The sequence below is a fragment of the Paramormyrops kingsleyae genome, chromosome 11 (assembly GCF_048594095.1).
Source record: "Paramormyrops kingsleyae isolate MSU_618 chromosome 11, PKINGS_0.4, whole genome shotgun sequence".
NCBI classification, from domain to species: Eukaryota; Metazoa; Chordata; class Actinopteri; order Osteoglossiformes; family Mormyridae; genus Paramormyrops; species Paramormyrops kingsleyae.
In genome coordinates this window covers 8,494,569-8,506,787 of record NC_132807.1, presented here as the reverse complement: position 1 = coordinate 8,506,787, position 12,219 = coordinate 8,494,569, and the positions used below count along the sequence as shown (strand labels likewise).

The window sequence follows — 12,219 nt, the reverse complement described above, 5'->3', positions numbered from 1 at the left end:
GAAACAGGAACGTCTGTATTTTTGATATCATTAAAAATAAACCTTTGGGATTTCTAAATACCATGGTATACCGTAATACCGCCATACTGCCCAAGTCTAGTTCGGCTTCATTTCAGCTTTGCCTAGCTGAGGTAAACCAGGCCCCTCACCATCGATAAACCTGGAAACAGTTGCTCTTATTATGAAGGATGGAGAGTTTGTGAAGCCGTCCAGTTATGAACATGGCGATTGCAGGTGTAGTGAGCTGAAGCCCTGTTTGCATTAGTGCGTTCCCACAGACATGAGGGTCGCTGCATGTGGCCCATTGAGGTCCTCAGTTTCAAAGCCGCTTGGTTGCTTGATGACGTCACCTGGGTAGACCATGCTCTTTCCTAGCCAGCTCTTGTCACACCTGCCGGTGACATGTCACTTGTTTGTGACCCCAACCTCTGACCAATGGCCTGAAGGCTTATCCGGGTAGAGAGTGTTAGCCAGCACATCCTTACAAGTCTGTTTTACATGCACTTTAAGGTGTAAGGTCTTCAGAGGTGGTAATGAGGGCTAATAAACAGACCAGTATATGGTCTGTGCCCGATCGACCTGAAATTGGGACCTGGGGATGATGGTTGTAAATGGAGGTTTGCTGGGTGCCCTACAGATTACCCTCACAAGTACGGGGCCGAAGGAGGCTGTGCGGACCACTCTGTCTTTGAGAGGATGAAGAAGTACCAGCAGTCTGCAGTAGAGGAGCCAGCCAAGGTGAGACTTACCCTGTGTGTTTTTAATACCCTCTCAGCTACCGTATACATATTCATATGCATATACACTGCGCTTATTTTACAGCTGAGCTGCAACATGTTTACTGTAACAGTCACTAGTGCAGCGTTGACACAATAGAATAGCATCATCCTCTGAATTTTGAGTGTTCTTTCCCTTTGAAGAAGGGCATCCCTGCACGTTTGTGTACTGATAGCCCTTCTTTTACTGCATCTGGGACTCTGTTGCCCGGCCAGGTTTTAGCTGGTGACCTGGTGTCCTCTGGTTTGCCCGTCCCTCTTGATGGAGACTCTCACAACCTTTCTTAATTTTTTCCCATCCTGAAAAATGGAGGCTTTTTTACTGTACAAGAAATCGAATTGTACATCTGTGTTCTCCTCGCTTCCAGTTAAACTTTCATTACCAACCCCCTAGGGAATATTTCCCACATCTCCCCCAATTTCCTCTGTAGCTGCTCCTAGGCTCTTTACTCAGGTGCAAAAGAGAGCAGGAAACGAGCTTCTTTTCCCAGCCCGATCCCTCCCAGGCTTATCTGTCAGCCACCACAGGGAGAAGCACAGATAGCAAATGCAAACATGAAACAGGACATGCAGGAATGTCAGCGCTCTGCCTTCTGCCTCACAGCGCGATCACGCGGCGCATCGCTACATTTATATCTTAAGTTGTCACTCTGAAAGGAAGTCTGTAGTTCTACGGTGAATGATGTAAGTAACCCAGGAGTGAGGAGACCAGCCAGATAAGGGTAGTCAGGTTTTCCTTCTCCTGTGTTTGGATTATAATGCATTTCAGTGTGATTTGCAGTGATTTTGGGCAGTATCTTCATTTAATTCTGGGCTGCAGCAGGTGGCTTTTTTAATAACTGGCGGTCGTTGCTGAGAAGTGTCAGAATAGATGAATGTATGCGATGGGTAAACAGATTACAGTCGAGTGTCTTGGGCCTTTCCAGCATAATGTCTGGCTGCTGCGGCTGTCTGCTTGAATTAAGCTTGGCACCACAGTGCTCCACAAACGAGAGCTTTCCAGCTGCAAGTGGTGTTGCTACTGCCCCAACACACACTGTCTCAAAGCAGCCAGTTCTCAGGATTCACACGCCATTTAGGCTCTGCGTTGTTCTGGGGCACTGAAGCCCCTTTGGTTAACATCGCTCCCTGCAGGGGACCCACCAGAATGTGGAAGACGAGGAGCGTGCTGACGGGCCAGTGATCCTGAGAAAGAAGCGAGCTGCACAGGTACAGAAGAACACCTGCCAGCTCTTCATCCAGACAGACCACCTCTTCTACAAGCGCTACGGCACCAGAGAAGCTGTGATTGCACAGGTACATTTCTACCAGGGCTGCACCATTTGATCACAATATCACATTGCGATTACTTTGACACATGCAATGTAAACTGTAATATATAAAATCTATTTCCATATGCTGCACTTGGCCGACTCAATAAATCGGTGTCTCCAATGTATATTTAGCAACTCAAGTTATTTAAAAAAAAACTAACTAATTATTATTTATTTATTTGTATTTATTATTATTATTATTAGTTTTGGTCCAAGCAAAAATACTATATACTGATTTTCAATTACAACAAATACAGGTAAATGCAAGCGTGACCCTTGCAAAGGCATCGTAATTGTTTTTTCGCGATTGCCCAGCCAGATTTTTTAATGTAACATTTTCACTTGAGTTTTTAAATTTTGCGTGACATTTGTTGCATCATTCTGAACGTTGTCTAAGATGTTGATGTAAGTTAGTTGTGTTTCCACGCAGTGTATGCACTTTATGCACTTTCACGTTGCACGGCAATACCTCCATCTGAGCAGTGTCACTGCTTATAAATCCAAAGTACTTCCAAATTACAGAAGGGATTTTTTTTTCTGTACCAATCTTCCCTCTCCTCTGCTCTATTCATATTAGTATTCAAAAAGCAGCTGATTAGTCTTTTGTCGTCTCCAAAGTGCCACTATTTCACGACAAATGATGCGCTGACGAGTGAGGACCCTGATTGGAGAGTTTTAGCATGAGTTTCTCATGCGTATCGGTCCTGTTCCAGATACTTCAGGCAAAGCTCTATATGAATTTGTGCAATGACTGGAGCCACAGTGTGAAAATTACCAGTAATAAATCGCAACCCTTCGCAGTTGGGTAAGAGCATGGGACTATATATCGCAATTTTGATTTTTATTTGATTAATTGTGCAGCACTAGTTTCCACCTCTTCAGGAAACAGCTAGTCTCTTTATGTGAAGACATTAATAATGTATGCACATTTGTGCGCATATATGCACATTCGTCTGTGGCTTTAATCTATTTCCATATGCTGCACTTGGCCGACTCAGAGCTTCAATGGCTAATGAATGACATGTCGAAGATCTGTGCTCAGCAGAAGTGGGTCCAGAGATGGAGGCGTTATTAAAACAAGAGTGTCTGCGTCTGACACTGGGAACGTGTTCGTAAGGTAGGGGGAGGGCTAAAATATCATCAGGAATAGATAGCATGGGGCATGTTTCCAGGCTGTGAGGGACACGTACTGGGACCGCTCAAAACCAGGGCCAGGTTGGGTGCCGGAAGCTCCCCTTACCCAGTGACCAATGGGCTGTGACGTTCCCTTTGCTTTCCTCTGCACCGATAAATCTCCCCTTTCATCGGTACGCAGTGGGCAGCACTTTCCGAGGAGAGAAATGGCAGGATAATTGGAGTCATTAGCAGGCCGTATATAATTTAGGTGCCAGAGTGGAGCCTTTGCTTGGGTCCTGGGAGCAGGCGGGCTTTCTGCCAGGCCGTCCGGGTCGCCTTTCACGGATGATTTATGGAAACATGGAGAAAAGTTGACCGCTGCGCCATTCTCACTCAGCAAAAAATATGATTTGCAGGTAGCTAGAGAAAAGGTGTTAGTTCATCTTGTCTGATCTTTTTTTAAAATGTCTTTTTGATAGTGACACGAGGTTACCTTTTGGTATTATTTTGTGTCATACTCCATGCTTGTGTGAGTGAAGTACATGCCCTTGTTTTTTGTAAGTCTAATCACTCCTGTTCCAGATCTCCAGCCATGTGAAGGCAGTTGACTCCATATACCAGAGCACAGACTTTCTGGGCATTCGCAACATCAGTTTCATGGTTAAGAGGATCCGGGTGAGTGTGTGAGCAGTGCAGCGCATTCCTTTGTGCGATTCGCGGCCGCAGACCTCTTTGGAAGCGTCTGATTGTATGACCTTGTAGCTGGATGATTCAAACTGGCTCGCTGTGATCCTGGATCCTGCAGGTACTGAAGTCTCTTGTACTTTTTCAGATCAACACCACAGACGACATGAAGGACCCAAGCAACCCCTTCCGTTTCCCCAACATTGGGGTGGAGAAGTTCCTTGAGTTGAACTCTGAACAGAACCATGATGACTACTGCCTGGCCTATGTCTTCACAGACCGCGACTTTGACGATGGGGTGCTGGGCCTGGCATGGGTGGGGGCCCCAGCAGGTATCAACATACCTGGGAACCGTACCCTCTGGGACCTTTGTGGTCATTATTGGATGCCTATGTTGCTACTAGTGTTTCTTGGTGTAAACTGTTGTAAAATCCAAGAAATGTCCTCTTGGCTGCAACCTGTTGAACTTCAGGGATCTTTGGTAGCATATGGTTACAAACAGGGCTGACTGTCCAAGTCCCTGTCGCCCTTTTCTGCTACCCTACGTAAGCTGCTTAACCTGAATTGCTCCTGTAAAATATCAGCTGCCAAAACATGTAATAATCTCAGGTTTCTTCGGGTAAGTGTTAGCTAAGCAACTAAATATAAGCACATTATGATCCTGAGAGCAGCAGCCTCGCTGGTTGGCTTTAATGTCTCTGTTAATCCCGGCAAACTGGCCTCCTGTGGGATTTCTGTCTCAGTCAGCTCTTCTGGGCTCTTTGACCCTGTGAAATCTCCATCTCCGCTTTTCCAAGCCTCGTCTCTCTGTGGCTTTCAGATTAATGTACATCTGAACCTTGATCCCCACGGCAGTTCCTCCTCTTTGGGGTGTGTCTCACTCCACTGTACATACTTAATTTAATTCACATTGTTCTCTGGAGGCTTACAGGTTAGGTGGAAAACAGCAAGGAGCATGAACTGAGAACGTAAATGGCAAGTGCAGTGGGCCTTAGTTTATGACGTATTAAACTATTGCTGTTATACAGAAGTGCAACACGACTGTATGGAACCCCCTGTTCCAGTTTAAGATGGTAGTTCAGGCCCTGTATCTGCCTGTACAAATGACCCTTTATGGAGGGGAGTTTTTCTTTTTGATCCCTCTTGTTAGATCAGATCTTCAGCAGAGCGATGATGGGCCCAGGTGGGCAGGTTGGTCAGTGGGTAGCTATCCCATGCTTACCCAGGGATCAAACCAAAAACTTGCTGTCTCTGGTTATGCTGTACATCCGTCCCATGATCCTTGTTGGCGTCGCTGGTGTTGCTGAGGAGCTCGTTCAGGCCTTGCACTCCGTCTGCCTCTCAGGGGCAGAGAGAGAGAGACTCTGCATCTTTGCATGCCGTCTGTCAGTCGATCGAACGAGAGCATGTCCAGGGAGGGCTTTCGCAGCAAATCTCCCTTCTGGTATCGACCTGGGTGGACTGATAGCACCAGAGAGCAGGAACCTCCAGCCAAGCCTGGCTAATGGTCCTGATGTTGAATTTGAGAAATCACCCCCAGATGTGTCTGCTGGCTTCCAGACAGCATCTCCCACTCGCTGCACGGAGAGGTGTAACATGGCGCGATTTAACATGGTGTCAAAAGGCAGCTGTGTATGTGATTATAAGGAACTGAGGCAGAATGATGCTTTGCATGGTGATGAGCGAGGCTGGTGAAGGGTGAGGTCTGTGTCTGTCTCACTGTTAGGAAGCCTTATTGTTAATGCTTAAGCAGTGTGGAGTCTGAGCCTTGAGCAGACTGTAGACTCTAATGAAGTCCCCTCTTGACATCATTATCACCATGAACCACAATGCTGTGTGTGTTCCTTATTTCTTCTCAGTCTCTCAGGAGCCACTGTGTACCCAGACTGGTCTCCCTTTAAGCTTAATTTTGTGGCATCACTGCACTCGAGTCACGTATTACTTCCTGTCCCTGTGTGTGACAATTTGAGCGGACCAGTAAAAATAATCCACAGATTAGCACGAAGTAAGTGCTTGCCAGTTTAGCATTTCATAATTAGGGCCGCCCTTAAAGGGACAGGGTCACATTCGGTATGAGCCTGCTAGCTCTGAGTACAAGTTGGAGATCTCTTTGTAAACTCATGTGGTGTCAAAAGGGAAAAGCAAATCAGAAGCTAAACACAACAATGGAAAATTATCTGCTGTGGAGCTTGACTCACAATTACACAGCAAACCCAAGATTAGAAATTCATCCTGGATCAGATACAAGGTTGGGTAAGTAGCAGGCTGGGTGTAGGAATGCATCTGCATACCTATGCAGTGGGTCTTTGTCTTAATCTTTTTACAGGGTGTCCTTGTGTGCCGTTCACTTTGTGGCCACGTGTGTCAGTGCACTTCCGGCCCATCTCCCAGCCTGCCCTGGCTTCCTCTGCCCATCCATCATGTTCAAAGAATCTCTTCAGTTTAGTTCTGTTTGCCTCCTGTCCCTGACACAAGCCCTGACTGTGACCATTAACTGGAATGTTCTGTCCTGTTTTAATATGTTTGGCCACAAAACAATGCTAGCACTCAGATCTCATTTCCAAACAAATCGACACCTTCTTGGAAACCATGGCAGCACAAGAGGCGTTTGTTTTTTCAACAGTAAAACAAGGTTAAGCTACTCTGTCCACTGCCAAAAATGACCCTGGTAGACAGTCTGTAGCTGTGTGGGTTCGGTAAACATTTTCTTTGGTTTGCAAACAACTGCGAGTGACCGTGTTCTGGTGCCTGCAGGGAGCTCAGGTGGCATTTGTGAGAAGAACAAACCGTATTCCGATGGGAAGAGGAAGTCCCTGAACACAGGCATCATCACCGTTCAGAATTATGCCTCCCACGTCCCACCCAAGGTCTCCCACATCACCTTCGCCCACGAGATAGGGCACAATTTCGGCTCTCCGGTAAGATCCTGGGCCAAAGGCTCTCCCTTCACCCTTCAGCGTTTATGGGGTCAAGTAATTCACAGGAGGTGCAGTTTGAGTGCTGTGTTTTCCATTGGCTACCTATGGGCTCGGTCTTAACCGGTGGTTTGGTTCCCTGCGGTCCCCTCAGCATGACTCTGGTTTGTTGTGCACCCCCGGCGAGTCGAAGATCCAGAACCAGAAGGAAAGTGGAAACTTCATCATGTATGCCCGAGCCACCTCAGGGGATCGGCCCAACAACAACAAGTTCTCCATTTGCAGCATGCGCAACATCAGCCAAGTGCTGGAGAAGAAGAGGGACATCTGCTTTGTGGGTAAGTACTCATCCCTGAAGCTGAGAATGTGCAAGGGAGTTTGGAGCTAATATTCATCCAGTAACGTAATCCTGTGCGTGAATGTTTATGCGCTGTGATGGACTGGCATCCCGTCCATGGCATCTGCCTAGTGCTCTCTGGGCTGGATGGATGGACAGTGTGATAGAAAAGATGAGTATTGTCATTATTATTATGTGCAGTGTAGCAGTGGTGTGTGAACTTGTTAGACTGAAGTTTGTGTATCTGTCTGCAGAGTCTGGTCAGCCCATCTGTGGGAATGGCCTAGTGGAGGTTGGTGAGGAGTGTGACTGTGGCTACAGTGATCAGTGCAAGGACCAGTGTTGCTACGACGCCAACCAGCCTGATGGCAAGAAGTGCAAGTTGAAGCCGAACAAACAGTGCAGGTAGGTGGTTCCCCAGCTTCATTTCTGCGGCGCATTCCTCCGACCTGCCTGCTTAAAGTAGGACACCCTCTGTGTGAATGTCTGTAACCCACTCCTCCCTTCCAGCCCCAGCCAAGGGCCCTGCTGCACAGCCAGCTGCACCTTCATGGGACGCAACGAGAAGTGCCGCGAGGAGTCGGACTGCGCCCACGTGGGCTCGTGCAACGGCGAGACAGCACAGTGTCCTGTCTCCGAGCCCAAGCCCAACTTGACTTCCTGCCATAGGGATACACAAGTCTGCTTCAATGGGGTTTGTGATTGCTGGGCTCCATTAGGACCGAGTTTGAAATTTGTCACCGAGATTGATGTCAGGCAGATCCAGGGACCCACTCTCCATGTTCTCCTTTTTTGGGGCTATTTTTGGGGCATGGATATTTAGACCGTAGAGGCCATTCATGTGTACATATGTATTTGTGTGGATATCTAGACAGTTGATGATTAATGTACGACCACGCGTGTCGGCGCATTACCCCGCTCCTGCGTCCTGTTCTCAAAATCACGCTGCTGCCGCTCTCTTCTGCTCCTCAGGTTTGCTCGGGCTCCATTTGCCAGAAGCATAACTTGGATGTTTGCACGTGCGCCAGCGTCGAGGGCAAGAATGACAGCGAGCTGTGCCACGTCTGCTGCATGGAGAAATGTGAGCCAGCCCAGCGTCCTCCTCCACGCTTTGCGTCAGCATGTTGGTGCTGCGATGATCTGATCCTCTCGTTTCCCCACAGCCAACCCCGACACCTGCAGCAGCACCACTTCAACCCGGTGGAAGAAATTCTTCAATAACACTGTCATCACACTGCAGCCTGGCTCACCCTGCAATGATTTTAAGGGCTACTGCGACGTCTTCATGAAGTGCCGCCTGGTGGATGCTGATGGGCCCCTTGCTAGGCTCAAGAAGGCTCTCCTGAATCCAGAGCTCTACGAGAATATCGCCGAGTGGATTGTTGTAAGTGTCCTTGGACTGTAAACCATTTTGTACTCTTTTTTTTTTTTGGATATTCTGGGCATTACATAATTCAACGTTTCGCAAAAATATCAAAATCCTTTAGAATAACCACTCAAGTCTGTTGAGAACATTTGTGGTTTTGTTGCAGCAGAGGAGAAGCAGGTCTGCCAGTCGTTGTGCTCTAGCGATTTCACCTTGGAGGTGTTTGACGTGTTTCTTTCAGGGACACTGGTGGGCCGTGCTGCTCATGGGCATCGCCCTCATCCTGCTGATGGCCGGCTTCATCAAGATCTGCAGCGTCCACACCCCCAGCAGCAACCCCAAGCTGCCGCCGCCCAAGCCCCTCCCAGGTAAGGCAGGCCATACCCCCAGCAGCAACCCCAAGCTGCCGCCGCCCAAGCCCCTCCCAGGTAAGGCAGGCCACACCCCCAAGCTGCCGCCGCCCAAGCCCCTCCCAGGTAAGGCAGGCCACACCCCCAGCAGCAACCCCAAGCTGCCGCCGCCCAAGCCCCTCCCAGGTAAGGCAGGCCACACCCCCAGCAACAACCCCAAGCTGCCGCCGCCCAAGCCCCTCCCAGGTAAGGCAGGCCACACCCCCAGCAGCAACCCCAAGCCCCTCCCAGGTAAGGCAGGCCACACCCCCAGCAGCAACCCCAAGCTGTCGCCGCCCAAGCCCCTCCCAAGTAAGGCAGGCCTCGTCCCTAGTCCGCTTCTGGATGCAAAGCTGTCCAGTAGAAGACAGGGTATCGATGGACAGTCTCCATTAATCAGCCATACTTCAGTCCTAAGGTTTCCTTAAAATCTGTAAGACCTGACAGAAGGGTCAGAGCGTTTTTTGTTGAGCGAAGTCCCCAGCCTGTACGTTGGGGAAAAGCGTGAGGGTGGTAGGGAGCTCGGTGCGGACGCTGCCAGCGCCTGATCCCCTGGTCTCACACAGGCACGCTGAAGAGGAGGCGAGCCCAGCAGGCCCAGACTCAGCCACAGCGCCACTCTCGCCAGCCCCGAGAGGACTACCAGATGGGCCAGATGAGACGCTGAGGCAGTTAGGCCTCCCGGTGCCTTGGTTGTTCCTAGTGCCTACAGCGGGAAAAACTTCACTCCAAAGAATTACCTGTAACAGTCAGATCCAAACACCCCCCACGTTCTGCAGAGCAAACTGGCAAGCAGACCCATTATACAGGAAGGGGGGGGGGGGGAACAGGACTCATGATGTTGCTCTTTTCTCAGAGTGGCAAATGGCTTTCTTAAAATCTGACAACGGACAGAGAGAGGAATTAAAGATTTCTGTGTATTTAATTTTTTCAGCCTTTTTTTAACACAGTGTCAGGGACAAGTCTTAGCTCTACTCGTTCTCTCTCGCACTCTCTCTCTCTGTCGTTCTCCCTTTATTCCCTTTTTCCCCCCCTCTTTTTTCATGTGATGCCCCCCCCCCCCCACTGCCACCACCTCGCCCCTTTGGAAACTGACTGCAGGTGATGTGTGGGCCTCTGCAGCCGATGCAAGCTGGGAAGCTGCAGTCTCAGAGTTCAAGGGACCACGTTGCCAATTTAATCTCCGCAGCTTCAAAGGAGCACAAGCGCAGGCTTCTGTCTGGGCTGCATCCGCAGTGTGCAGCTGTACAGAGATCGCAATATGGAATTTTACACACTGTATCATATGAGGAGCCTTTTCTGCTTTTTGGAAAAAACATTTTATTAAACACTCAGGACTTTCAAGAAAAAAATCAAAGAAAAATAGAACATGACATCATAGTAGAGAATTCCTGAGGATTTTTAAATTTTTTTTGACCACAAGCAGTTGGTCTTTTTCTTTGTCACTTGGCTTATTTTAGCAGCTGCTATTTTGCATGGGGCGCGTAGAGGGATTTATAAATGAATGAAGGTAAATTGTTTTAGATGTCAGAGGTGGGTATATCATGCAGGGTGAGGTGGCTGTCTGCAGTAGCATCAGCGTTTAGCCGAAGGTTACATTCTTTCATTCTGTTGCATTTATCTTCTTTTGAGTTACTTTTCCAGTTTTCTGTACAATGTGATATTAGCTGGTAAACAACCACTAAATGTAAGAGGGTGTGAAAGGAGGGGAGTTGTACTGGGCGGGCTGGGTGTGGCATGGGCGTGTTGACCACCTCTGCTGATCGTCATTCCACTGAGCCTTTTGACGACACAAGGAACAGAGTAGCCAATCACCAGTGACATCCCTCTGGGCGGCTGAGGCAACCAATCAGGCGAGTTGTTGTAAAGGTCATGCTTACCCCTGCTGCACGCACAGCTGTGTTTCTGCCAGGCTGCTGTATGTGCAGGTTTTTCAGCTGTCTGACAGGGGGGAACAAATTAGTTGAATTAGGGAGGCAATTTGTTCAGTTCACTTGATTGTATTAGTGCTCAGGTGCATAAAGACTCACAACTGCTGTGCCAACTCACACTCTGCAGCCTTGACGCAGTATTGGAGGAGCCCCCCCCCCCCCCCCCCAAATGTGGTGTATATTTAGTTAAAAGGTAATATGGTGTTGATTAGTGGGCCCTAAAAGAGCTCCCTGTTGTCTCCCCCCCCCCCTACCCCAGTGTAAACTCACTGCCTGTTCTGAGCCAGTTATCAAGGACAAACTGGGTGTGAAGCAGCAATTCCAGAATCCACCTCCTGCTGAGTATCAGTTATGACAGGCCTGCTCTCTAGAGGCTTGGAGGAAACAGATTGCAGAAGTGGCAATGCTTCGCTCCAGTACTTAATCTTACCCCCACTGCCCCCCACCCACCCCCAGCTCCTTCTCAAGGTCCCGCCCAAGAATCTTGGCTTCTCTCTGCTGCTGAAAGGAAAGCTGAATTGTGTGAGCGCTTGTTTTGAATCATGGTTGCCAGCAGTTCTGCTTTAATGGTCACTGAGCATGTCCCTCTTCTCAGTGCTAACAGGCAGCTCAGAGTTTGTTTTCTTTTTTTTTTCCTTTATTTTTTAAATAACATGTTCTATGAAGTTGGTAAACCATTGCAATCCAGAATTGCTATTCCAGCATGTAAGGAAGTTCTCCAAAGTGACCCTGTGGGCTTGGCTGGGAGCCATGCCATCGGCCCATGCGAGGGTCACTCGGGCTTTCCCGCTGCAAACAGGGCGCCATTGGCCTTTACTCTTCCGGAAGGTCACGCCGGTGTGCTGCAGCTGCCTCATGGCCGCAGTGTGTGTGGGGGAGAATGGCAGCATGGGCTGGACTAGCTTATTTTAGTGATGTGACTACATAAATGTGACTCATCCTCTTTTTGGGCGCTTGTGGGTGGGTGGCTGATAATGAAAGCTGCCGGTTTGGTTAATTACAAAAACCAATCGGCTGTGACGCAGTGAGTGTGCACCCCCGTTTTTCCTGTGGTAGGGTCTGTCTCATGGGAGCGTGGCTGTGTCGATGTTTGGGTCATTATTTTTTTAAAGCATATTATATATTTAATCAGTTTCAGACCTTGAGAGAACCTTGCACTGAGATGTTCGCTTTGGATGGGTGATACAAGTGGAAATATTTGGGGGGGGGGGGGCTAATTCTGTGGTCTTATTTTACATCCGCTGTGTTTTATACAGTATCCAGAACTTTTTCTTTTGTTCTTTTTTTGTTCCCTTAAAATTTTTTATTAAAAAATTGCAAAAGATATTGTGCAGACATATGTAATTTTTTGAAGTACTTGAAATGCATTAATAAAAATAGATTTGATCAAGA

The 12,219-nt window shown here is 48.4% G+C and overlaps 1 protein-coding gene across 2 annotated transcripts in view; it reads left to right on the top strand.

Annotated features, from left to right (window-relative positions):
• The window catches only part of LOC111845001 (disintegrin and metalloproteinase domain-containing protein 10-like), a 59,753-nt gene extending 47,534 nt beyond the window's left edge, over nucleotides 1-12,219 (top strand). Inside the window, exons 5-17 of one of the 2 annotated variants that reach the window (XM_072717980.1) lie at nucleotides 638-738; nucleotides 1,911-2,072; nucleotides 3,788-3,880; nucleotides 4,038-4,221; nucleotides 6,644-6,807; nucleotides 6,959-7,142; nucleotides 7,396-7,546; nucleotides 7,652-7,835; nucleotides 8,114-8,222; nucleotides 8,305-8,525; nucleotides 8,749-8,935; nucleotides 8,984-9,043; nucleotides 9,463-12,219. In XM_072717980.1, coding sequence (XP_072574081.1) covers nucleotides 638-738; nucleotides 1,911-2,072; nucleotides 3,788-3,880; nucleotides 4,038-4,221; nucleotides 6,644-6,807; nucleotides 6,959-7,142; nucleotides 7,396-7,546; nucleotides 7,652-7,835; nucleotides 8,114-8,222; nucleotides 8,305-8,525; nucleotides 8,749-8,935; nucleotides 8,984-9,043; nucleotides 9,463-9,563 — 1,901 coding nt within the window. In that variant the 3' untranslated portion in view covers nucleotides 9,564-12,219. The remainder of the gene's footprint in view (nucleotides 1-637; nucleotides 739-1,910; nucleotides 2,073-3,787; nucleotides 3,881-4,037; nucleotides 4,222-6,643; nucleotides 6,808-6,958; nucleotides 7,143-7,395; nucleotides 7,547-7,651; nucleotides 7,836-8,113; nucleotides 8,223-8,304; nucleotides 8,526-8,748; nucleotides 8,936-8,983; nucleotides 9,044-9,462) is intronic. The other variant, XM_023814013.2, reaches the window with a different exon arrangement.